At 28.1% G+C, this 27,521-nt stretch overlaps 3 protein-coding genes across 3 annotated transcripts; all 3 read right to left on the bottom strand.

The window, feature by feature from the left end:
* Positions 1 to 2,228: 2,228 nt before the first annotated feature.
* LOC117924224 (GDSL esterase/lipase At1g29670-like) lies at positions 2,229 to 4,107 on the bottom strand. Its single transcript, XM_034842811.1, has 5 exons — positions 3,818 to 4,107; positions 3,564 to 3,688; positions 3,231 to 3,476; positions 2,893 to 3,142; positions 2,229 to 2,782 (listed from the first exon to the last, which is right to left on the bottom strand). The coding sequence occupies exons 1-5, from the start codon at positions 4,065 to 4,067 to the stop codon at positions 2,574 to 2,576; spliced, it is 1,080 nt and encodes a 359-aa protein (XP_034698702.1). The 5' UTR covers positions 4,068 to 4,107; the 3' UTR covers positions 2,229 to 2,573.
* Positions 4,108 to 6,123: 2,016 nt separating this feature from the next.
* On the bottom strand, positions 6,124 to 7,887 carry LOC117923138 (GDSL esterase/lipase At1g29670-like). The gene is made up of 5 exons (XM_034841379.1): positions 7,638 to 7,887; positions 7,276 to 7,400; positions 6,929 to 7,174; positions 6,572 to 6,821; positions 6,124 to 6,441 (listed from the first exon to the last, which is right to left on the bottom strand). The coding sequence occupies exons 1-5, from the start codon at positions 7,885 to 7,887 to the stop codon at positions 6,233 to 6,235; spliced, it is 1,080 nt and encodes a 359-aa protein (XP_034697270.1). The 3' UTR covers positions 6,124 to 6,232.
* A 16,575-nt stretch (positions 7,888 to 24,462) lies between these two features.
* Positions 24,463 to 26,658, bottom strand: LOC117924207 (GDSL esterase/lipase At1g29670-like). Its single transcript, XM_034842788.1, has 5 exons — positions 26,341 to 26,658; positions 26,096 to 26,220; positions 25,337 to 25,582; positions 24,980 to 25,232; positions 24,463 to 24,877 (listed from the first exon to the last, which is right to left on the bottom strand). Exons 1-5 carry the CDS (start codon positions 26,624 to 26,626, stop codon positions 24,666 to 24,668), a joined length of 1,122 nt encoding a protein of 373 aa, XP_034698679.1. The 5' UTR covers positions 26,627 to 26,658; the 3' UTR covers positions 24,463 to 24,665.
* Between the last annotated feature and the right edge of the window lie 863 nt (positions 26,659 to 27,521).

Here is a 27,521-nt window from a genome sequence, read left to right as displayed (position 1 = left end):
ATTTCAATGGTTCTAGCTAATCAAGGAACTCTTTTAGAGGTGAAGATGACCATGGAACTCAGGTACGTAAAACAATGTTGATGGCGTCGGGATCAATAGTAGCTTCCAAACCTAACCTTTCATGATGGTCGAAGGGATTCTGGTCGGTTTCGTGACCAGAATACTCACAGCTATACCCTCCATGCTTATTGCGAGCTTCTTATCATTCAAGATGCATAGTATGTTGTTCAATTTGTCTTTGAAGTGCCTGAAGTTCATCAACTCTTTCATCCATCATATGGTTATAATGTTCCCTACCTCATCTTGTTGCCATAAAAGAAGCAAAGCCAAGAGCGTACAATATGCTTTGATACCAAATGATGCGAGAAGTAAAAGAAAATTGAACAAGAGATCACCTAAACAAATTAAAGAGAAGCTAAAGCCTATACTACCATCATAATCATGCATATTCATAAAATTATTCAAAGTTAAAAAGCCCCCAACTTACTAGACTGTAATAAGCTAAAGCCAATATCTAACATTACTCACGTTTCTTTCTCCAATTACACCACTATGTAATAAGTAAACAATGTAAGTTCCCATACACAACTTACTAGAGAGAAAAACCCAACTTATACTAGAGAGAAAAACCAAGTTACTAAGCATAATTTATATAGCCGGCCTTCACATGTAGTTGAGAGAGAACCACATGTAGAGCTCATAAAGAGCTATTGTATGTATAGAAGGAGACATTCTTAAGTCTAGTGATGTCTCCCGTAGCCTTGCTCCCAGCTTAGGGGACTTGCCTCCCGGTGAGCCTATGGACAACTCTAAATGAAAGAATGATACATGTCTTGGAATGAAGGACAAAGCATAAAAAGTTTTCCTCTTTTTTTTTTTTTCCTTTTGGTTTTCTATTTATATTTAATCATATACAAATTTAATTATATTTATTCCACATTTTCAATAAATACTTAAAATTTATAAATTTCATTTTTAAAACATAATTTTCACTTTTCTTTATCAAACACATTTTTAAGAAGATAAGAAATAGAAAATGAAAATTATTTTCAAAAAATAAAAATCGAAAATGAATACTGTAAAACGTTTTCCAAACCAAATACAATCTAAAAAATTCAAACGATATATTAAGTTTAAGAAAAATTTAACAACCCGCTAAAAAATTTTGGGCTAAGACTTGGTCCAACCCAATCCCTTGATTAGGGTGAACCCTAAATAAGCATTAAAACCCATAAATTGTACATAAGATTGGAAAAATTCCCAAATATTATGCATAGAATGAAATTTGAACCCTTGTAAAAAAAAAAATGAGAACTTTGATTTAGGAGTTTAAATCACTAAATATTTCAAACCATCATAAATCACCACCAAACAATCTTTTATTTTCATGAAATACTTAGCCCATAGTTTTATAATCATCAACCTAATATTAAGTTAGGAGTTTAAATTTTGAAGATTGTAATCATAATTCAACATCATCATTATATCCTATACTTTTGGGTTATTTAATTAAAAGGGTTTTTGAAAATCCAATTTTTGAAATTTAACCTTCCACCATTTTTTGATCTCATTTGGACAAAAATGTTGTCATTATTTTCTTGTGAAAATAGTCATCTCTTTTAAAACCTACATGTAAATATTTGAAATAGTAAAGGATATTTATGTCAAAAATTAGTTAATTTTTAGGAAAAAAACATAGGAATAGTTAGATTTCATTCATGGAAGTAGTAGAAAATGAATTTTTAATTATACTATATAATAGAATTACTGCTTTGTACTTGAATTTGATTTGTTGTACCTGATTCTGATGGGGCTTTTGAGTTGAATGTGAATGGAGGAGCCCATGATCATTCTGATCCTACTTTCAATTGCATAAAGATGGCTCAAGGGGTAGAAAATTCCCAAGCCCATACTCTGACCCCACACCCAGCCTAAGATTTAAGGAGTCCATACTCAACTAAAGAGTGCTTTAGTCCTTTAGATAATCATTTAGAGCGTCTGCCCTTTGATAAAATGAAATAATAGAAATAGAAGTAAAATAAAAATTCTAAAAAGGGTGTATTTTGGTTTTTTATTAAAATTAATTTTTTACATAAATTTGAAATAACATGTAAAAAAAATTTATTAATTTTAAATTTTTACTCTTTCTTTCTTCTACTTTTCCTGGCAAATTTTCTAGTGCCAAACATAACAGGAACTTAGAGAAATGCGTACTCATGAAGTAGATGTTCACAGAAATTAGGAAGTTTATTTACGATACAGGTTGCTTCAAAAGCATAAGCTAATGAGAAATAAATTAAACTTACATTTACTTCACCTCACATGCTTCCTCGTCAGGCATGGGGTGTAACAAAAGGAAGAATTAATAAACAAACCAAGAGATCCGAATGCTAGGTCTCTGGGAAATGAAGCTATGATCGATGAGCTATACCCTCTGCCCCAAAGGCTTCAACTTCGGGGAAAATGAGCTACCAACGTACATCAAGTTTGCTGACTACCAACAATATTGACAACAAAAGTTATTGGACACTCCACTTCCATTGTGCCAAGTGCCGGGCTAGGCGGTGTCTCCATTAGAGACTGGCAAGGGTGCTGATATCAATTGGGTGGGCATCTGTGGGAGTCAATGCTTTGTATGCCCTGTTAGCAAAAATGACGTTCATAGCATCGGTGGGGTGGAATTCATCCCAGAAGGTGTACTCATCCCTATTCTTGCATGGAGTTGCAAGAGGAAGACAACCCTTCTGTCCACCACAGCACCCACTGTTTGTAACCTTGAAACCTGTAGGAGGCCACTGGCTTAGTCTTCTATATATAGTATTCATACTACGAAGACCCCTCCTCCATGAAGTAGAATATGATGAAATCATCAACAAGCTAAGAGTTCATTACCTGCGGCTGTGGCATCCCCAGTTCCAATTTCGAGTATGTTAATGTAGGTAAACTTTGCATCTTTGTAATTGTCATTGAGATCATCAACGAGTGATATAAGCCTTTTGTTAAAACGTACAACTGCATCATTGATTTTGTCCACGCAGATTGATCCGGGTGTTGCCCCATACCGAGCCAATTCAGCAGGAGCGCAACCTATTGCTCCCAATCCAAAAAGGGCTACCTTCCTTGCTCCACACTTGTACAGGGTCTGTGCATGCATTAACAAGAAACCAATAAATTAATGCTACTGTTAATCGAGGAAAAGGAATATATATATATATATATATATCACTAACCTTCAAATTCTGAGAATATTGATCAATTAGTGTTGCCACAAATCGATCTAGGGTATATAATTCACTCGTTCGGAACTCGTCTGGCATGAAGTAGTTGTTAATGAAATCATTACTACCAATTCCAACTGTAAACATGCACTTATTTAGGTACTTGTGAGCAGCTGTGCCACCTCCTAGTATTTTGGAGATTTGAGAGAATGTTTTAAGGTAATTTTTCAACTGTCCACCCAATGGAATTGCTTGACCCTGCCAATACAAGAGAAGTATATTGTCATCTAAATTGCAGTTTTGTATATTGCTAGCTAAAAGCTTGCAATTCATCTTCAAATGTACCAGTTGCTTTCCACTTTCGTCAAGGATTCCTGCCGACGCCGAAGCATAATTCACGCCTTTGAGTACGTCCCGACCTCTTGCTGATGTAAAGGACGGGATGTACTCGCCAAAACCCAGAAGTTCAGCTGCAATGAGGAAGTCTTCAATTAGCATGATCTTTCATTCTTTCCATTAAAAAAGTCAGGGAAAAAATGTGGAGAGTTTGAGGGAGAGAGACTATATATATGAACATTCATTTAGTTGAGAAGATTAACCAGTAACATCGACAATGGTCCGTCCGTTGCTAAACCTTCCGGTAGGGCCCACCGGAAAGTCGATTCCGTATGGCTTGAAATTGGCTTTGGCCTTAGTCGAAAGGCCATTATTATTCCCGTTGTCAGACAGTGAGTCCCCTAAAATGAAGTAGCAAGGCACTTGAGGGTCCCCACGAGCGCAAATTTGTAAAATGGAGAGCAGCGAGAGAAGAAACGCCACCCTCCATACCTTATGCTGGTTGCAAGCCATTAAAGAAGAAAGACAGTATGATGGAAGAATGGAAAAATGGAGAGTGAAAGGCACAAAGTAAAGCTTATAAATATAGCCAATCAGCTACCTATTTATATCATATTCTTTCACAATCAAAGATTTTTCTTTTCTATAATATGCATGCCTCTCTTTTCCCTCGTCAGTTAATTTAACCAACATTTTACGGATTTCCATTCTTTGCTCCTAACCAGCCACAGCAGCATCTTCCCCATCAATCTCGGATTTTGATTGGCCCACAGAAAATCCACAAATTATTTTGTTTTTTTTTTTTATTTTGGAAGATTTCACCTGAATTTCGTCTGCTAAATTATTGTTCTCTCTCTAATATCATAGCATGGGAGTATTGAGATGGATTTTAGATTTTATTTTTGGTTCTCATAAAATTTAAAGGAAAATACAAGGGAAAGAAAATATAAAGGAAAAATATAAGGAAAGAAAAAGTGAAAAAAAAAATTAAAAATTGATAAATTATTATTTTTGTTACTTCAAACTCATTTTATTTATTTTAACTCATCAATACGAAGATTAAATAATTTAAAAATATATAAGTTTTTAATTAGTTTTAATTATATTTGATTTTCTTTTATATTTTTCATAGGACAATTCTAAAAATAATTTTTTTTTACATTTTTTTTTCTTTCCTTATTATTTTCTGGGAACCAAACATAGCCTAAGTAATTGGATAATTTGTTTTCTTTACAAATACTTATGGTCTCTTTAACACCGAGGCTTTAATTATGATCGTATTAATTCATCTATATTTACCTAAATTTTGACTAAAATTGCCTTAATCCATTTATATTTCTTTTCTTTTGAAAAATAATAAAAACTTGCCAATTAAATTATTAAAATTATTGTAACATATCTATTATATTTTCGATAAAAATTTAAGCATTTAAATTTTTTAAATAAGTTTAAAAGCCTTTTCAAAAAACAAATGTTTGATAGGTTTTTTGTGTTTAAATTATTAAAATTTTATTTATAAACCACCACATCAATTCATTTTTTAAAATTTATATTTTATAAAATATTTTTAATTCTTTTTATATTATAGGAAAATAAAGTGATATATATGATTAAAATTTAAAAATAAAGTGTTTGATAACAATTTAAAACGAAATAAAAGGGTAATTGTCAGTGATTTTTTATAGAACGGATATCTTTCTCTGAATCAAATTACCATGGAGCCAAAAAAAAAAAAAAATCCCAAAACCCTCCAAATCCAAATAAGAAATTTGCTTTCACTTGTCTTCAACCATTCTTCTACAGAAACTCCTTCCATCTCTCTCCCTCTTTCTCTCATCTTTGAAGCCTCCTCGTTCCTCTGCCCAACTCTTGCCCAACTCCTTACCACCCTTTCTCTTTCTATGAACCAAAACTCTCTGTCCCACTATATCTTTAAATCAAAATCACATTCATTTCCTTCTCATATGAAAGTGATCTACCTAGAATCACTTCTTACCTTCAATGGAAAACGTTCAAGAATTTGGGGTGACAAAATTAAACAATTTTTTTTTTTTTTTAAAAAAAACTTGTTATACATAGAGATTTAAATATGTTATGTACAATGGTCTTCGGAATGTAACTAGAATAAGATTTGCGTTCTATTCATATCATGGAAAATTCTTTCACTTCTTGAAAATGAGTGGCATTGCTGTGAGTTCAATATGCTAGTTTGATATTTGGGAATGCTAGAAATTTAGTACCAAGTAATGTTGATCTAGACCGATTTTGTGACATCTAGTAAAACAAACAATGCCAAAATACATACATACATACATATATATATATATATATATATATATATATATATATATATATATATATATATATATATATATATATATATATATATATATATTATAAAATTTAATTTGATGATTTCTTGTAAAGAAATAAAATGCATGTAAAATAAAAACCTCATGGTTATAGTTTCTTTTAGCTTATGCCGAGTCTTAACGCATTGCCCATAACATTTATTGTAGATAATGTAGAATAGAGGGGATTGATAATATCCATTGACATGAAGTATGTGTCTAAGAAATGAAGCCACAACACAGGCCATAGACTTTCACAGGTGAAGTTTATTAGAATTAAAGTATGCCATAGTGATAATTCTAATGTAATAGGCATTTTCTCCCTCATTAGAGCTGAGCTAGGGTGCTGATATCAATTGGGTACGCATCAGATGGAGTCTGCGACTTGTATGCTCTTTGACCAAAGATGAGATTTACAGCTTCAGTTGAGTGGAACTGGTCCCAGAAGGCGTACTCCGACCTATTCTGGCATGGAGTTGATGAACGAAGACATGCATTCTGCCCACCGCAACACCCCATGTTTGTAACTTTGAAACCTGTTTATACAATTGGCTTAGTATTCCACTATTGATTTTCCAAACATGTTCATCAACAACGTTATTATTGATAAAAATTATAGAATCGATACAATGAAAGAAGAAGGAAAAGTTGAGGCTGTATGCATACCAAAAGCTGTCAGATTGGTCGATCCAATTTCATAGAAATTTATATAGGTAAACTTTGCGTCGGTAAAATTTTTATTGAGATCATCTATCAGCGATACAAGTCCGGTGTTAAAAAGTCTGACTGCATCATTGATCGCATCAACACAATTCGAGCCAGGACTTGGCCCAAAAGAAGCCAATTCAGCAGGAGCGCAACCTATTAGACCTAGTCCAAAAAGTGCCAACTTCCTGGCTCCATACCCGTATAATGTCTGTGGATTAAGAAGAAAATGCAACAGACAGAGCATTTCTGATCAGTAAGATGTTGGAGTCAAGAAAAAGAAATGGAGAAACAATCAGTTAAAATGGTAGTACTGACCTTCAACTGCTGAGAATATTGTTCGATCAATGCTTCAGCATATTGATCTGGGGTATACAGGCGACTTGTTGGGTACAAATCTGGCATTAAGTAGTTATTAATATAATCGTTGCTGCCAATTCCAACTGTAAATAGGCACTTATTTAGGTGCGTTGCAGCAGCAGTGTCACTTCCTAGTATGTCGTTGATTTGAGAGACTGTCGTTTGGTAATTTTCCAGCTGTTCATTCATGGAAATCCTGTCACCCTGCCAGCAAAAGGAAAATTCATTCTTATCCAAAAACAATTTCATAATTCTATTTTTCAAAATTGGAATCTTGCAGTTTGTATATATGTTCTCAAATATACCAGGTTTTGACCACTTTCGTCGCGGATGCCTGATCCACCAGATGCATAGTTCACACCTTTGAGTATGACCTCACCTTCTGCTGTTGCAAAGGGTGGGACGAAACTGTTGAAACCCAGGAGTTCAGCTGTAATAAAGAAGTGTTCAGAGCATGAGTCAGGGTTACCAACACCAACAATCAAAAGCTACCTACAACTCATGCAACCCCACCATTGCTCACTTGTTAAATCGAACTGCATGTACCCAATGAATAATGTATGCAGATATATGTATATGGTGATTTTCAAAGCAAAGCCCACATATTATGTGAGTTATTTATCATAGTGTTGATCATAAAATCAGGCAGTGAGGTGAGAAGATGGACCTATAACATCGACAACTGTTCGACCATTGCAGAATCTTCCAGTAGGACCTTGAGGGAAGTCAATTCCATATGGCAGGTAATTGACTTTTGCAAGTGTAGAAAGGGCATTGTTGTTGCCACTGTCCGACAATGAATCGCCTAATATGAAGTAACACGGTACTTGTGGATCCCCAAGAGTGCCATGTTGTAAGTTTGAAAGCCCGAAAAGGAGCACTGTCGACCACCATATCTTCTGATGAGTAGATGCCATTATAACAAGACAAAAAACGACAGGACGAAGAAGGGAAATGAATGATTTGAGGAAATGAATGACAAATTTACAAGTATATATAGGGAGAGATGGAGTTCGGGAAGCCTAAAAGAAAGTAGAATTACGAATCTTTTAATGTCTAATAGATAAAGTGAAAGACCCTTTTCCAAGATTTTTAATTGTATTTATGAAATTGTGCATCGGCACGCTTCTTCCGTCTCATGGCCTTCTAACTGTTTCTCTTTCAATATATGAGCACAGAAAATTACTGCTCCTTTCATTACGATAAGGATACTTATGTCATCGTTTTGAAGTCCAAGATTAGGATGAGAATTTGTGTCGATGGGTCATGCTCATATTGTGTCAGAGTTTAAACATTTTATTAACTAGATCAACCCAAACACCACAGGTCATGCGGCCCATATTGTACCGAAGTTTAGGCATTCTATTAGTTAGGTCAACCCAAACACTGCATGAATAATAATTAGATTAAAAATATAAACTTAAATATAACATAATTATTAAAGAACTAATACCTAATAAAACTATTTAATCCATTAAATAATCAAATCTATATGATTAATGTCTTAACTAAATATGTTTATGACTTAATTAATCTATTTATTCAAGCATAAATTTAAAATAAATCAAATATGAATTAAATAATTTAAATTTGCTATTAGGTAACTCAACATAATCATTAAATTGATCAATTCAAATTAAATTCATGTTATACGGATTATTGTTGTCAATTCTGTATGGCAAGTAATTGACTCTTGCAAGTGTAGAAAGGGCATTATTGTTGCCACTATCCAACAATGAATAGCCTAATATGAACTAACAAGGTACTTGTGGATCCCCAAAGAGTGTCAAGTTGTAAGTTTGAGAGTAGGAAAAGGAGCAAATTCAACCACCATATCTTATGATGAGTAGATGTCATTAACAAGAAAGACTATAAAATGAAAAATGATGAAGAAAAGAAATGAATGGCAAGTTAACAAGTATATTAGTATAAAGCACGTTTGATGCGCGTGAATGTATATGTAGATAGGTGATTATCAATATATGGAATTTATGAAATAATAGAGATAACGTTTGGAAAGGTATTAGTGAGTGAATTTAAATTTGTTTGATTTAAATTATTTATAAATGATTTTATATTGATTAAAATAATATATAAAATGATGTAACATACATATAATTAAATTAATCTATAAATGAAATATATTATTGTATATGATTATAGTAATAGATAACATATGGTAATATATTATTTTAATATAAGATGATGTTTTAGGTTGCTTTAAATTCTTTATATTTTTTATAATTTAGTAATTAAGTTAGATATGAAACTCATCTTAAGGGTCATATAATTGTTTTTAAAATTTGAATTTGTTATTCATCATTATTTGAAATACATTATTTAAATTGATATTTATTATTGTAACTCTAAGATGTTGTACTTGTAGAAAAATAGATAAAAGATAAAATTATACAACAAACATATTTATATTATAATCTATATGTTTTGTAATCCACCATTATTGTGATGTATTCTTTGAAATAATTAACTTGGTTGCCCTCATGCAAAAGTTTGGAGGAACTATCACTATAATGATCATTAACTACTTGCTCGTCTTTGTAGTACTTTGAGTTATATTTCTTTCTTTTTTTCTCTTGTAGAAAAGTTACACATATTTGAAAAGATATTAGCTGAAATAGAAAAATGATGTTTTAAAAAATATATGAGCAAAATATTTTTATATAAGCTAATGGTACATTACATTATATTGATTTTTGATTTTTTTTTTCATTTTTCTCTTGTTGTTTAAAAAACTTCATAATTTGCATTGAAGAAATAACTTTTATTATTTTAAAATTTAATTTAGAAAATGGTAATATTATGAAAGTTACATTCATTTATAATGATACCAACTTATACTTGCCTCATTAATATAAAATTCTTCTCTTTCATGTTTCTTTTCCCTAAAATGAATTGGTGATAAGATAAATTTTGTTTATAAAATTTCAATTTAATTATTTAGAAATAAATTATATAATATATAGGACATACCTATTAAGAAAGTCAACATCCCATGATTTTTTTGTTCAATAAGTTTTACCTTATTGAGAATAGTATTAAAAATAATTTATGTGTAATTTTATTAATATTATTATATTATTGATAAAGAGATATGTAACATAATCAAATCAAACTCAAAAGATGTAGCAATTGTATTTTTTTATTAATGTAAAAATATGAAATTAAAGTTATCATAAATGGCATAATGATAAATATTAATTAATTTTTATAAGTTGATTTATAAACTATTGTTCTTTTTGTTTTGTCAAAATGTTTTTGACTATTATCCATAGAGTTAGTGAATCAACTTTGACTACAGCACCCTATTCTAGACTATAGAGTTGTAACTTCAACTAAGATTAGTTTGATTTGGTTAATAATTGTAGTATAAATTTAAAACTTAATATTTTGAATATTATGTTTAAGATGTAATACCTTATTAGTAGTCATCGAGGATAAATGTCCTTTGATTGCTTGAAAACCAATCTGAAAATTTAAAATGTTGAAATGAAGTATAGATAAATACTGTGATGTCCCACATCGGATAGGGGAGCAAGTTCCTAGCGCTATATATGTAGAGACTCCTCTTAACCCTGTAGACGCGTTTTAAAGCAGTGAGAGCCCCCTTGGGTCCAAAGCAGACAATATCTACATGGTTGGGTGCGGGTCGTTACAAATGGTATCAGAGCCGATCCCCGACCCTGGTGTGGGGGTTTGTTTGGCCTCGTAAGGGATGTTTGTCTGTTTGGCCCTGTAATCTCATGGGACACAACGAGGACGTTGTGTCTGCATGGGGGGGTGTTTGTGATGTCCCACATCGGATAGGGGAGCAAGTTCCTGGCGCTATATATGTGGAGACTCTTCTTAATCAAGTAGAGCCGTGAGGGCCCTCTTGGGCCCAAAGCGGACAATATTTACATGGTTGGGTGCGGGTCGTTACAAATACATAGTTGTGAAAGGCACGCCTAGGCTCAGGGTGGCGCGACGCCACCCTCTGGCACCTCGCCTGAAGACAGGTGACACCCCTTCAAGAAGGCACCGCGTAGGCGCGCAAGGTGCTTGCATCCAGCAAGGCGCAACGCGGTCGCCTAACTCGCCTCCAATCGGGTACGCCTTCATTCTTCTCCTTCTCCTTCTCCTTCTCCTTCTCCTTCTTCTTCTTCTTCTTCTCCTTCTCTTCTTCAATCGTCGTCGGGTTGCAGAGGACTGGGGTTGAGAAGCCCTAATTTTATTTTATTTTTAGGTCCAAAACGACATTGTTTTAGCCCTTTTTATTTTAAAAGGAACAAGTCAAAACGACGTCATTTTGGAACTTGTTCCTTTTTTTAAAAAAAAAAAAAGGCTAAAATGACATCATTTTGGCCTTGTTTTCCTTTCCAGCCCCCTTTTTATGGTATTTTTGAACCCGACACCACTCCCAATCATGCCCTAACCTCAACTGTGCAATGGAGAAGTGAAGAAGAAGAAGAAGATGATAAAAAATAGAGGAAAAATAGTCACGTGCCTTCCGGGACCTCATCATGTTGATTAAATTAAAGTTTTGGATGATATTTGATGATTTATGTGTTTATGACAAATAAATTATTATTAAATTTGATTATATTATATAAAAATATATATGTAAATTAGGGTGCGCCTCACTTCACTAAAGCCCGAGCCTGAGACACGTCTGCGCCTTAGGTGCGTCTTGCGCCTCAGGTTTTAGGACTACTTTGCGCCTTGGTACGCCTTAAGCCTTTTAAAACTATGGATAAATATAAAGATGATTGTAATTTATTATGTTGAACATAGATGACACGATGAGAGCATTAATCTCTTATTAACATGCTACTTGCATTTATTTATTTTTTATAGTTATATAAATTTTTTTATTTTTTTAATCAAATTCATAAAATATTATTAATTTAATATTTGTAAAAGTTTTTTTTTCCTTTTGAATTTATTATATTAGATAAAAGTTGAAACTTACGTATAAATTTATTTTTAAAGTCATTCAGAAATTTCTACCTATCATTATTGAAAATAAATTCTTTTAACTCAAAATTTATTTAGTCTTTTAGTATTTTGTACCCATCATTACTTAAAAATAAATTCTTTTAAGTTAAAATTTATTTATTGTCATCTAAAATTTTCTACCTATTATCACTTTAAATAAATTTTTTTAACTCAAAATTTATGTATAATGATCCAGAATTTTCTATCTATCATTACTTCAAATAAATTCTTTTACCCCAAAATTTATTTATGTTCATTCTATATTTTTTACCCATCATTATTTCAAATAAATTCTTTTCACTCAAAATTTACTTATAGTCATCCAAAATTTTCTACCTATCATTATTTCAAATAAATTCTTTTCACTCAAATTTTATAAGGTAATAGTATGTTAAATTATAGAAAAAGATTCCAACTTTTTCTTTTTGGTTTCCTTGGAGATAATTTTATGATAAATATAAATTGTAGAATAAGATTCTAACTTTTTCTTTTCTAGTTTCCTTAGTGAAAATTCTATGATAAAGATAGACATATTTTCTTTTTTGCTACTTTTTCTTTAATGTTAATATTATTTTCCTTTCATTTAATTCTAAGTTTTACTCCATCAATTTTTTTTTTTAAATATCTTTAGAATTTTTTTATGATTTATGATATACACCTCTATAAATGATAAAGAGATAGGATAGAAAGATAAAGATAAGAAGTTGGGAAGATAATTAGATAGAAAGTTATTTATGTCATTTTATATATTTATATATTATTTTAATTAATTTTAAAATATATACTATATTAAAAGTAAAAGTATGAATAAATTCTAAAACATTTTTTTACTTAAAAAGTCTTTTTTTTTAAAAAATAATTCTCATTTATATTAAAAAAAATTCATTGAGTATGAAAAATATTTTTTCTCTCTACCACCACCGCGATAGTTAATTGTATTGACTTTGTCTATAAAAGTAAAAGTATTTTGCACTTCTTTTTCTTCCCAAGATACTCCTCACTCATTTATTCAATACCATAAAACTATTTGATTTTCATACTTTTATTTATAACTTGTCATTAAATTATTCTAAATTATCACTATATGTATTAGTAAAATAAAAATCTATATCATATTGGGTGGTATTAAAGTTTCACCATAATCTATTTTTTCCTTTAACTTCCTGTTAATCTTTAGAAGGTGTTAAGACTTTTCTCCATTTAAAATAATAAATTCAATTTTGTTATAATCATTAATTACTTTTTGAAACCTTATTTCTTTCAATCAAATAGAAGATATATAATACAAATTATTAGAAGTTATTAAATTATTTTTTAAACATTAAATTAATCCATAGTCCATTCACTATGAAGACGAGCACCAATGCACCAATGATGATCACCAATTCATTCACAATGCTAACATGTGTTATGAACTCCATAAAACTAAATATAAAATCTCATAATGAGATATAATGAGAAAGAGAAAACAAACATATGGATTTTTAACTCTTTAAGTATTTGTTTATCCACAATATATTGTCTATATATAAGTGGATAAAAGATAAGATTCTTATTTAGATATATGAACTAAAATAATTTAGATAAACTATCAATTGAAAATACAAATGTGAATAGAAAATATTCTTATTTAGAAAAAAAAAAAAAAAAAGAATGAAAACAAATAGGGTTAAAATTTAATTTTCATTATAACTTCTTGAAATGAATATTATTGATATTACAATAGACTTTCTAATTCTTTCAAATTCTATAAACAATACAAACATTCATTTTGTAACTGAAAATTATCAATTACCAAATTCTTGTTAGAACAAAATTCTAACATCTTTAAATATCAACTTTAAAAGTAACACTTTGGTAGATGGTATTCAAGATAATGTTTCAAAAGGTAATTAGTGATTATGACAATTTTATTATATTATTTTAAATAATGAAAACTATTATGAATTATTTGTTTACCATAAATTTGATTTTGATATATATTCATTATTAAAAAATGATTTAATAATAAATTATTTACTTTAAATAATTTTAAATTAATTAAAATAATATATAAAATGGAAAAATATATTAATATATTAAATTATTAAAAATATGATATTCATCAATGAATAATATTTATAAATCGATGTATCAAATATATTATTCTATAATAATTAATTATATTAATATATAATATGGTGTAGTGTATTATAATGGTGTAAGAGTGTCCTTTAGTTTCCTTAAGTAAATTATTTTAAATTTTGTATAATTTACTCTTTTTTTCTTTATAAATATTGAATTATATCATTTAAATTGATTTTAATCCTCTAGACTTTTAGTTTTCTATTTGTTTCAATTACATTTTTTAAAATTGAAATTTATTATGGTAACTCATATAGAATATTAAAAATTAATTTTAATTTTTAATAATTATTAATGAGTTGTATCGTATCCTTTCATTCCTTAGTCACATTTAAAAATTTTCAAAATCAAATAAAAAATAACCCAACACTAAAAAATATTAAATATTTAAATAAATTTTAGTTGTATCAACAATTATTTGTAGTTATTCGTAAATAACTAACTATGTGATTAAACATAAAAATCCAAATCCAAATGTTTAAAAAAAATTCAAAATAAAATTGAAGATAACCCATTGCTATAAATATATATATATATATATATATATATATATATATATATATATAATTTTGTTACAATTTATTTTTTATATATTAGGATTTAAAGAATTTTAATTTTACAAAGTTTAAATAAAATTAAAAATAAAGACCAACAAATATTTTATAAATTTATTTGTAAATTATATTATTTTTGTAAAAAAAAAAATAAGTAAAATAAGTTTGAATAAGCATCTAAAATTAATTCATTAATTTTATAATTAATGAATATCAAAGTGACTAACTTATAATTGGATGTGGCAGAGTTAAAATTATTAAATCACACCTAAAAATTTACTCTTTATAATGCTAATCAAAGAATATATATCAATTATTATAAAATGTAAAATTGAAAATAAAATAGTTTAGTGATTTTGACTACAATTAAAAAATTACTATTTCCAACATTCCTTATGCATGAGCATGCATTTATTTTTCTCATTCAATTTTATAATGGAAGAAATAGTTGGAATTACACTAACCAAATCAACTCTAACCCCACACCTCCCTATTTAGATTAAAAGTTCCAAGGATTCCTTAGGGTAGTCATTTTGAGATTATGTTCATATCATCATATGTTGCACAGTTATAAAATATAATTTTTGAAACATTTTTGAAAAATTGTAAGTAAAAGAAATAAGCAACTCTTGTATTAATAAATAAATAATAAATTCATAATTGTTAATATTTGATAATAAAAAACTCTAGAATCAAATAAAAATAATTATTTATTTATTATTTAATAAACTATCATATAAGCCCATGTTTAAATAGGATTTCTTTGGCACAATATTTTTTAATATTTTTTAAAACTAAAATGACAATCTTATTTAAATGGAATTTTTGTTGTCAAATTAAAACAAAAAAATATATACTTCAATCCCAACGTGCATACATGAAAGTTATGTATGGAAGTGGAATGGTAAATACAAAAATATTGTGTAATATCACAATTAGAAAATAACTAAATCGTAAATAAAAAAATTAAATTTTAAATTCCAATAATTATCTGAACTTTGAAGTCAATCTACCTTTCTCTATAAATAGAGAAATGATTAAAGAAGAAAAGAAAAAAAAGAAATCATTTGAGAAAGAAGAAAAAAATAATTGATTTTCTTATATAAAATTTCAAAATTTAATCCTGATCTTCACTTTTCTTATATAGAATTTCAAAAGTTAATCAAAAGCATGTGAGTAACATCTTCAATAATTATTTGAATTTAAAATCAATTTATCCTTATCCATAATTCTATTTATAGAGATTTTAATTTAAAATTAATAATTACTTATAATTCTATTTATAAATATAAATAGAAAAAATATTCTAGGAAAAAAGAAAATGAGAAAAGAGTTGTATAGAATTTTTGTTGTCCTCAAACACTCAATCAATCATTGATGAAGTCAAGCAACATCTTTTACCTTATAGAATGAGAACATTATATATTTTATATTTTAAACAATATAATATAAAAGATATCGTAGAAGAAAGTACCCACGTTTTCTTTAAATATATAATTTTCAAATAATTTGTGTACACAAATTTTATTAATTTGTAAAATCTTTCATAGCTGTGTTACATTTACATTTAAAAAAAATGGAAATTGTAGTTTAGATTAGAAAAAAGTTTATATCTCAATTTTATATATTTTCTAAATATTAATTTTACAATTATTAGTATTTTGAATTTGATAAATATTAATTTTAAATTTAAGTGAAGTTAAATTTCAATATTAATCTAATTTTTTAATTATACATGGATATAATTATTTTACACAAATATATTATTTTTGTCCAAATAAATGTAATTATCTTATACTCTATATTTCTTTGGTTTTTCAATCTCACCCTCCAAAAAGATTTAAATTTTTTTCCAATTTCCAAAAAAAAAAAAAAAGAAAAGAAAAGAAAAGAAAAGAAAATTGTGTGTTCTATAATCATCCAAAGATAGTAAAAATAAATTAATTTTAAAAATGATTATCTAGTGCCTATAGGTATCCACAAGTATCCAAATAAAATACAACCTATCAATTCATCCATCTAAAACTTCAAACAAAATAGAAAGAAAAAAGCTAAATAAAAATTCAATTATATCTTACAAACATCCCATCTTTTTTCTACAAAGTCTATATAAATCAAAGTTCTAAATAATTTTAAATTATTAGATTAATAAATATAATGACTATTGTGTACCTACATTAATTTTCCCTCGTTTTCTCAAAGAAAAGTGTATTAGCCTCCTTGCTTGCTATGACATATAATGATAATAAATCACAATAAATAAATAAATACAAGAAAAGTATATATTCTTGCAATAATAATAATAATAATAATAATAATTAATAAGAAAACTAATATATTTAGATCCAATGCTACCCAATGTCACCTTTGATTCTTCTTAGAGAGAAGGAAATTTTTTAATCTTATAATAGGTTGGGTTTAATTGAATCAACGAAAATTAGAAAATTTTCATTTTTTTTCTATTACAATTTCCCCATAATCAATTAAAGTATAAATCAAATAAATGAACCCCAAAAAATCTCATATTTATAATAATCAAGAAGAATCAATATCAAAAATTGATCTCAAAACAATAATCATGAAGAATCAATATAAAAAACCGATTCCCTAAAATAAAGTCAATTATGTGGTGAGAATAAATTAAATTTAAAAAAAATAACAAATCATTAAAAATAAGAGTGTGTCCTCTTATTGAAATGAAATAAGTAACAATATAACAATTTAGATTAACAACCTATTTCATAATTGAACAATGATAATAAGAAAATCTGCACACCTCTCCACGCATAAAATATCTATGCAACAACTCCTTCGATTCTTCATCATTTTTCTTTAATCACATATCCTCCATTTTCCAAATATCATAAAAATGAATCTATAAATCTATATACATTTTACAGTGATAAACAACCAACAAAAAAAAAAGTTGGAAGAAAATAAGAGAGTGAAAGAGAGTTGTTGTCTACCTTTTCCAAATATCATAAAATGTGTCCTCTTATCGAAATGAAATAAGTAACAACATAACAATTTAGATTAACAACCTATTTCATAATTGAACAATGATAATGAGTATTGGATTAAAAAAAATTAAGCTTTAAATTTGGGTTAAAAAAATAATTTACAACAATAAATATTTGTATATTTTTTTTTATTCTTAAGAAGTCAAAGAAAATAATGTCTAAAATGAAAGACATTTTTCTAATAAAAGGAGAAATATTATCTAAACTAATTTTTTATTGAATAATATTATAGAATTGAATAAAAGTTTCTTTTTTTTTAATTTGGATTTCAAAAATAAATTATGCTTTAAATTTGGGTTAAAAAAAATAATTGACAACAATAAATATTTGTATTTTTTTATTTTTAAGAAGTAAAAAAAAATCATGTTTAAAATGAAACAAAAATTATTATCACTTTTTTAGAGAAGAAAAGCAATATCATCATGAAATATTATTTTTTAAATGAAATTATAATAATTTTTAAAAGAGAAGTATTATTTTTATTTTTGTTTTATATGTTTGAATTTTTAAAAAATTAATAATCTAATTACATATAATAATATAACAATAAGATATAAGCATGTATAAATATATATATATATAATTCAGATTTTAAAAAGATGTAATTTGGATTCTAAAGAATTTTTTTTTTGTATATATCTGAATTTTATCTAATTTTTTTTTATTCAATAAATTAAGAATAAAAATAAACATTATTTTAATTAATTACATATAATAATGATAAGATATAAGTGTATATAATAAAAATCATAAGGCTATTTTAGGAGAAAAAAAGTGTTTAGACACTTCCTATTTTTATATGTAATATAGATATAGAAGAGATATGAAGTTAGGGAAGCCTAAAAGAAAGTAGGATTATGAATATTTGAATGTCTACTAGATAAAAACTCCCACCATAAGTGAAAGACCTTTTTCTAATATTTTTAATTGTGTTTATGAAATTACTTCTTCCTTCTCGTGACCTAATTCTAACAGTTTCTCTTTTCTTTTAATATATGAGCACATGCAAAAAATTATTACCCCACTTCCTGCTCCTAAACTAATCATTTCATGACTTTAAACTCCTCAATGATAAGGGTTCTCTCATCACTTTGAAGTCAAAGATTAGGATAGAATTTCATGCTTGCAGGGCATCTTCATATCTGCCAAGGATTGAACATTTTATTAAATAGGTCAACCAAACGCGATATGAATAATAATAGGGTGAAAGAACATAAAATCACACACATCATAATTATTAAATAGATAATGCATAGTATAATATATTTGAAGATTATATGATTCAATAAATACTATTATATTCTATCCAAATCCTTGAAAAATATATTGGGTTGTCATATCAAATTTTGTCACTCATATCCAAGATGATAAGGACTCTTAACTAGATTTTATGCATAACAATGAAACTATTACGATATTCAAACTTAGGCTTATAGATATTATGATGGTATATTACAATTCCATTACATAAGTTTTGGCTCTTAAGATTTTTTATTTAATATGTATCAATTAAAAGAAGTCTACATCTTTAATTTTGCTAGCAAATAAAAATTGTTCTAATCTTCGAAGCAACTTCACAAAAGATTCAGGCAACAACAATGCAAGCACAACCCAATAGTTCTTTTGTTTGCCTTCTCAATCAATTTTTTGTTGCTTTTTTTTTTTTAAGATATAGTTCGAATATAAGAATAGAAAAAGAGTACCGAAAAATCATCCATTTCACAATTCATTACTCATTAATTACTTATTAGAAATATGAATATAATTATTAGAAAAATCAAACCTATTTTGGGATTTCTTCTCACACACTTCATTTTAAATGAAATAGAAGATGAATGAAAATAATAAATAAAAATGATAAAAAAAGATACTTGATAAAGTTTCAAACTAATGATAGAATTTATATTTAACTTAAACCTAACAAAACAAATAAAAATAAAAATAAAACATAAAAAGAAACACCAAAGAATAGAGATACCTAAGCAAGTGAAATACGTTGGGTCTTATTGGATCTTGCGCATCCTAACAGAAATAATTAATATGGTTAGTTAGTGAGAAACGAACTTCCTTTTCCACTACCTAAAAATTAGTCAATTCATTAGTCTGGAGTTTGTTACTTGTTTGTGTGGGAACTTTTGTTGTTGGGTCAAGCATACGAGCCACGTAAATTTTATGCAACTTCAAAGAAAGAGATTTCCTTGCCCAAAATTTTATAATTTCAATGTTAAAAAATTTTAATAAAATATTTTTATTTGAAGTTTTAATTTCTTTTTTTTTTTTTCAAAAAAAATATTTTTTAATTTTAAAAAAGTGAAGTTCCATAATAAAATGTATTGAGCAATAAATATTAATATTTTTTTAAAAAAAAAAAAGATATAAACAAAATTTTAAATAAATAAAAAAGTGATAAAATTAATCATTATTGATCATATTTTGTTACAAGTGATTAATTAGGTATCTATCATCAAATAAAATAAATTGTTTTCCAGTTATTTTTAATTTTAAGTGGTTTAAAATTTATGTTATGAAGCTCATTTTAAAAAATGAGATTCATCCTTTTTTTTTCATTTTTCAAAAAGGTTAGGGTATATTGAACAACTGTTTTCAATAACAATTTTCTATTCTCCAAAACAAAAAATTAAAAAATATGTTTGACAACTAAAAATTATATATATATATATATATATATATAAAAGTGTTTTTAAATAATATCTTTTAGTTGTTTTCCATTATTTTCACTTTTTTTTCTAAGAATTGTTTTAAAAAATAGTTATACAAACATATGGAATGATTAAAAATGAAATACTATACATAAATTTATTTTAAAAATATTTAAAATATTTTAAGTTTTCAAACAGACTTTTGTTTTACAAAATATTATATAACAATTTCCAAAAACTATTTTTCAAAAAAAATTTTGGAAACAGTTACCAAAAAGGTCCTTAGTTCGTTTTTTTTTTCTTTTTAAATTGGCATCTCACGCCGCTCCCTTTGGATAGAAAAAAAAAATCTTTTAATAGTAATTTTAGCAATGTGTCTTAACGGGAAATTGATTTTTGAAAAATTTATCTCTCAAAATGAGTATCTAATATTTAAAAATCAGTTAAATATCTGATTTTTTAGAAGAAGGTATTTCGAAGTATCATGCTATACTCCTTCTAGTCCTACTCAAATTTACTCTAAACTCAAAGTTTATACAATAGAAGAGAATATTGTGGGATTTACATTAAAGGTGTATTTGATATATGGGACCAAAGGGATGATAGAAATGAAAATAAAGATTGATTATAGTGGAATCAAAAAGCTACCAAAAGTAAGATTTGATTTTTATTAAAATAATTTTATTATTCGTAGTTTCATTCTTATAATTGATCTAAACGTGGTGATTAAGAAATTGTATAAACTTTTATTTTCCTTTCTTCATTTGAATCGTTGCAAACATGCTATAATACATAATAACTCTATAGCTGACTCAGTAATGCCATTGAAGGAGCTGCCTTTGGTCAACTGGAGCCCTAATAGAGCTTGTGATGAACAAATTTGCAAATAGGAACCCTAGTTACTTAGGAAATAGGATAGAGATATCATCCATCTAGATTGGACCAATCTTTTGAGTGGTTAGGACTAAGCAATTTTTAGGACAACAGAAGCCACCCACAAAGAGAATAATCCAAGATCTAGAAATCTCTAGATATAAATAAGAATTCTCTCGTTTTCCTTCCTACCATATTAGTAAATGGTGTTTTAGATACCACCATTATTTTCATTTTATTATGTTTTAATTTGTTGGATGAGTGACATGATGTTTGTTTTTTTGGCTAAATAGTAGAATAAATTAAAATATTTGGTTTTTTCTATTCAGTTGATATTAATCAATATAATTAAACTGAATTTATTGATAACAAATTCATTTTAATTATATTGGTTGATATCAACATATTACATTTAATTTAATATAAAAAATTAAATATTTTAACTTTTTTTATTTAGCAAAAAAATAAACACCATAAATTATTTACTTTCTTTTTAAAAAATCAAATATTTTAACTTTTTCTCTCATTTGTTATGAATCAACTAACAAAGACATGTTTATTTTATTTCCTTGATTTCTGTTTTTATTTGGCTCTTAGATTCCAAAAACTATGGATTTTAGTAGAAGGAATAATATCATACGTACAATGGGCCTGATACTTGGAACATCTGTTGTTTTTTTGCATATATATCACGATGGACCACTTTAAATTACCTGTGTAGCAGGGAAAGTCTTTGAGAAAATATTGATCAATTTTTATAAATGGAAGTACGTAGAATTTAGAAGTGATCCACATGATTTGCAAGATAGGAACCTTTGTTGGGACCAACGAATTGATGGGTTGGACCAATTATGACATTAGGTCAGGCGGAGGCTATGTATTAAGGTTGTTTCGATGGATTTTGGAAGTCACAAGTTTACTTTCTGAAAGTTTAATAAGATTTTTTTTTTTTTAACTAATTTTGTTTGAAGCTTATAAATAATTACTTATATAAGAGTCATATTTGCAACTTAAGAAGTTAAACATCCTCCATTGATTGGATCCATTACCAGTATCCAGGAACAAACAGATTATACATTTAGAAGAACATAAATATATCATGTGAAATGTAATTGACTAGAATTTTTCACATGCAGTCCACTCTATGGCGACTTGCACTTTTTATTATAAAAAACTAATTTTTGAAAATTTGTTTGAAGTCATCACTTATCTTTGTTTATTTTTAAAAGGAAAAAAAAACCCTAAATATATATAATTCCTAAGAGGAAAAGGCGGTTTGTGGAAAATCGAGTCTAGGTTCATGAGTTAGATTATCTATTAGAATGTATGATAATTAGTTATAACACCCATTTAAACCCTAAAATTAGATTTCTACTAATCAGTTAAAGTCGGTATGACAATTACTCAGTTAATAATTAATTTAATTCTTTAACAGTTTTAGTAAAAATCAAGTTAAGAGTTGTGTTTGCTTACAATCTAAAAATTTAAGGGACATGAATAAGAGAAATTAATTTGGGGAAAATGAACTTATTGGTGTGAAAAGCCCCTAAATATGTACATATCAATTCCTATTGCTTAAATTGTAGAGGTTTTTTTTAGAGTGATTATGATTAAAACGTTTTTATATATAGCATATTTATATATAATCGTTTTATTACTAATGGTTTCGTTAGAAACATTTTTAGAGAGAATCACTCAAACCCTATATTTATTTAGATCATTTTCGGTTTTCATTTTCAAAGAAAGCTAAAATCAAAATTGAAGATGATTTTTTTTTTCATTTTCATTTTCTAGAAAATTGAGATAAAAAAAAAATGAAAATAATGTTTTCAATTTAAAAAAAAAAATAAGTGAAAAATATTTTCTAAAAGAAATGAAAAAGAAAAAGGAACTAAAATCACATAAAAGTTCTTATATAGAGCCCATTATATAAAAAGAATATCAATATTATAAATATGAAAGATATATTAATATAAATAAACATTTTCTCACATACATTTAGATCAAATATCATCCTTAAAATAAGAAATAATATTTTATTTTTTTTTATTAGATTGTGAATGTTATAAGTATATAAGTATATATATATATATATATAAAGTGAGTAATATTATTCTTTATAATAATATTTATTATACCATAATTTGTGTCTCGTGTAAAATTTTATTTATTTTTTTCACCATTTTATAGATCACGAAAACTAAAACCCAAACAACATTTTAAAATTTTTATTTCTAAAAACAATTTTCACTTTTTTTAAATCAAAGCATTTTCAAGGAGCAAAAAATAGAAAATAAAAAGTATTTAAAAAAAAGAAATAGAAAATGAAAATTATAAAACAATAATTTTTAAATCAAATACAACCTTAGTGTTTGGATATGAACTAAAAATAGTGGTTGGATAATATTTTTGATATTTACGTAAGTCATGCTTGTAACCATCCAACAAATGCATGTCATGATCCGGATACAAACAATATTTGCGTAGGAACTTTCCAACAAATGCACACCTATACCGTCCATGGCTCACCATGTGAGAGCACAAAAACATTTTAGGATAATATTTTACATTTTCAAAAATTTGTCCTTCACCAAATGAACGAGAGGATTATGTTTAGATATGCAACATATGTGGAACCAATGACATTTCCCCCACATTAGGTGCATGGATAAGGCAACGGCCAAGGTATAGAGGGAATTGTGATGAAAATACCAATTTTTTTTTCAAGAAAATATCTATAAAAATATCACAATTTTAAAATTATTTTAAATTTAAGATTTTTTTTATGACATCAATGAAAACTTGTTTAGACAAATTCAACTTAAATGTGAAAGCTTATTTTTCAAATGATAATTTTTAATTAGATTTCATCAAAGTACCATAAGTTTTAAAATATTTTTAAAATTTTTATATTAATTTTGAAAAATATTTTCAAAATCTTAGATATAGAGCCTCATTGAGAATAAGAGTAACAAAGTTTAATATAATCCGTTAACCTAACACAAGTCTAATATGTTTGTTTTTTACAAATTTGAATTGAGTATAAATGGATTCACATCAATCTATATAACCTATTTAATAAATATATAACTTATAGGTCAACCTGAATAACATAAATTTAATTGAAATTGGTCCATCTAATAATATAGTTATTAATCTAATTGTATTTTTAAGCCATTTAACTTCATTTTAAATTTTTCTTTAAATAAATAGATCGATTTAGTCATAAACATGTGTAATTGAAGCATAAAGACATATATACAAACTTGACTATTAAATATGACATAATTATTAAATGGATTAAATGGGATACAAGATGCCTTATTTATTTAGGAGGGTTACATGTTCATAGTATATCTAGTATTGCAGCCACAAAGAAAACTACAGATCGATGGATGGTACTATCCGCAACCATTATTGTATATATGCCTTCACTTCCCATGTGCCTCCATAGCTTTCATCTCCATCATCAGAGCTGGGCTAGGGTGTGGATATCAATGGGGTGAGCATCGGAAGGGGTCTGTGCGCTGTATGCTCTTCCAGCAAAGATCACATTGGTAGCCTCACTTGGGTGGGCGAAATCCCAGTACACATACTCGCTTCTGTTCTCGCATGGAGTTGTGAAAGGAATGCAACCTGTAAGACTCGTACCACAACACACATCGTCTGTAACCCTAAAACCTGTAAATAGTAATAAGCCAAATGGTTTACTAGTCCAATGTTCCATCTAATAGGAAGATGTTTAACTTCAAAAAAAAAAAAAAGAAAGTTGATGCCATGTACCAAGGGCTGCAAGATCCAATGATGATTGAATTTCAAAAATGTTTATATAGGTAAATTTCGCGTCGGTGAGATCGTTATTGAGGTTATCCACCAGTAACATAAGCCTGTTATTGAAGAGTTGGGCCATATCATTTATGTAATCCACACATGTAGAGCCAGGACTTGCACCGTACCATGCCACTAAAGCCGGGGTGCAACCTATTTGTGACACTCCAAAGAGGGCTAGCTTTCGCGCTCCATTTTGGTACAATATCTAGCATCAAGAAGGCAAGGGAAAAAAAGCTAACTTAGTTTTTCTAGAGAATTATTCCTTATGCAGAAAATAATGAGAAAGATAGTGAGAATTGTAGTACTAACTCTCAGTTGCTGAGAATATTGATCAATTAGTAATGCAGTAAATTGATCAGGAGTATATTCGATACTTGATAAAGGCAATGGCCCATAGTAGTTGACTCCAATATCGTTGCTGCCGATTCCAATTGTGAATAGGCACTTGCTTAGGAAATTCATAGCAGCTGTCTCATTATTTCCTTGCATGCCAGTGATTTGCGAGAGCGTAGTTTGGAAATTTTGCAGCTGCTGATTCATAACGATCCGTTCACCCTGCCAATATAACAAAAAAACAATGTTCTTCCTTTCACATAAAAGTATTGGTGATCAATTACAAGTTTTTTTCAATGGCCAAATAGAATTTAATGTTTACAACCTTCTCTAACATGCATGATCTAAATCAACTTTACATAAAAGCGCTTAATTATATATATGTTTTCATTCTGGAAAACTCGAGCAAAATAAAAAACTTGGCCACTATTAGAAGATATTAGCTAGACTTAAGACTTTCACATGTCAACAATAAATCATTGTCACTGGCGTCCATGAAAAACTTCATGAAGTTTTCTTTGACTGCTTTAGTCGCTTCCAAATATAGTTTTATCTAGACATAAGTCTATATCATATTTATTAAAGTTTGATAAAAATGTTTCTCCTAGGACCATCTATCTATATATATAAACTACATATAGTGAAGGACTGGTTATAAGCCACCATCAAAAGTAACTTTATAAAGTTTTCAACAGGCTATAGATCTGGGGGATGAGTTTGAATCGAGTATATTACAAGGAAAACTGCAGTTTCATCACGAATCCCAGCGGAACCCGACGCATAATTCACGCCTTGCAGTATTTGTTGATCACTAGCAGTTGCAAATGGTGGGATGTAATTCTCCAACTGAAGAAGATCAGCTGTAACAAGGAAGTGTGAATTGTTTCAGTGAGCATACAACATAATTATGGTTATTGGAAGTACTTTTGAAGCAAATTAAAAGCTCAAAAATGAATTTTGTTAAAGGAGAGGGTGAAGACCAGTAACATCCACAATGGTTCGTCCGTTGCAAAACCTTCCAGTAGGGCCACTGGGAAAGTCTATTCCATTTGGTGGGTAATTGGCTTTTGCCAAAGACACAAGGCCGTTGTTATTGCCACCATCAGACAATGAGTCACCAAAAATGAAGTAACAGGGGACTTCTGGTTCTCCATGAGCGCAGAGTTGTAGGTTAGAAAGCAGCAATATTTGAACAAATAATGCCCAACATTTCTTAAGCTCAGAAGGCATTGAAGAAGAAACGAAGATTAGAGAGAGGAAGACCATAGGAAAGAAAGGGAAAGGCAGGTAAGACAGGTAAGGCGAGGCTTACAGATATGGTGCGAGGAAATGGAAGCCAATAGAGATATAAATTAAGCGAGGAGGGGCTGGGTCGAGGAAGTCTCTCTTGTCCCTGTCCCATTTTTCAAAATTATTCCTCATCCCTGCCCCATTCTCCGTCTTAGACTGGACTGGACGGAGAATCCCATTGGGGGAATAAATTCCCTATCGCTAATAGGGAATCCTTATTGTTTTAATTTTACAATTTTATATATTTACTAGGAATGTTTATTTTTAATTTTTTGCAATATTAAATAACATATTATATGTTAATTTTAAAAAATTTATAAATATAAAATAATAGTAATAATAATATATAATTTAATTGGGTTCATGTCAACCTATATAACTTATTTAATAAATAGATAATTTCTAGGTCAATCTAAATAACATGAATTTAATTGGAATTGGTCCATTTAAGAATCTCATTATTAATCTAATTATATTTTTAAACCATATAACCCTAATTTTGATATAGTGAAAGTTTTTCTTTCTATTTTTATGGACGTAGGTAATCTATCAAACCACATTAAATATATGTGTTTTCTTTTGTTTTTTTATAATTTATTCACTAACCATCCTTATAAAAATATCAACAATAATTAAGGTGAGTCTAAATTCAAGACGATGGTGTGAGGGAATGAACACCAAAAAAGAAAATATAGAGAGAGAGAGAAGTGGAGTTGGGAGACCTAAAAGGAAGGAGCTAGCTAGCATGAAGAGTATTTTAATTGGTCATCGTCCCATCACTTTTGGAAGACTATTCTGTTTTAGGTAGTTTCATTTGTCAAAGACATTGTGCACATGGCTATTGTAGGGACCCCTACACCTGGCGACACGT

Source organism: Vitis riparia, chromosome 10 (genome assembly GCF_004353265.1).
Source record: "Vitis riparia cultivar Riparia Gloire de Montpellier isolate 1030 chromosome 10, EGFV_Vit.rip_1.0, whole genome shotgun sequence".
Taxonomy (NCBI): Eukaryota; Viridiplantae; Streptophyta; class Magnoliopsida; order Vitales; family Vitaceae; genus Vitis; species Vitis riparia.
The sequence above is the reverse complement of the archived record's forward strand: the minus strand, read 5'-3'. Positions and strand labels throughout refer to the sequence as shown.

What these genes read in the sequence shown, in the direction of transcription:
- LOC117923138 (XM_034841379.1), bottom strand. Translation starts at nt 7,887, where the DNA reads ATGGCATCTACTCATCAGAAGATATGGTGGTCGACAGTGCTCCTTTTC. An exon ending in AACAGTTGTCGATGTTATAG is followed by an intron (nt 7,401 to 7,637) that starts GTCCATCTTCTC and finishes TCTTTATTACAG; the next exon opens with CTGAACTCCTGGGTTTCAAC. An exon ending in AATATTCTCAGCAGTTGAAG is followed by an intron (nt 6,822 to 6,928) that starts GTCAGTACTACC and finishes CTTAATCCACAG; the next exon opens with ACATTATACGGGTATGGAGC.
- LOC117924207 (XM_034842788.1), bottom strand. Translation starts at nt 26,626, where the DNA reads ATGGTCTTCCTCTCTCTAATCTTCGTTTCTTCTTCAATGCCTTCTGAG. An exon ending in AACCATTGTGGATGTTACTG is followed by an intron (nt 26,221 to 26,340) that starts GTCTTCACCCTC and finishes TCCTTGTTACAG; the next exon opens with CTGATCTTCTTCAGTTGGAG. An exon ending in ATGAAACTGCAGTTTTCCTT is followed by an intron (nt 25,583 to 26,095) that starts GTAATATACTCG and finishes TTATATTGGCAG; the next exon opens with GGTGAACGGATCGTTATGAA.
- LOC117924224 (XM_034842811.1), bottom strand. Translation starts at nt 4,067, where the DNA reads ATGGCTTGCAACCAGCATAAGGTATGGAGGGTGGCGTTTCTTCTCTCG. An exon ending in AATATTCTCAGAATTTGAAG is followed by an intron (nt 3,143 to 3,230) that starts GTTAGTGATATA and finishes ATGCATGCACAG; the next exon opens with ACCCTGTACAAGTGTGGAGC. An exon ending in TGGGGATGCCACAGCCGCAG is followed by an intron (nt 2,783 to 2,892) that starts GTAATGAACTCT and finishes GGCCTCCTACAG; the next exon opens with GTTTCAAGGTTACAAACAGT.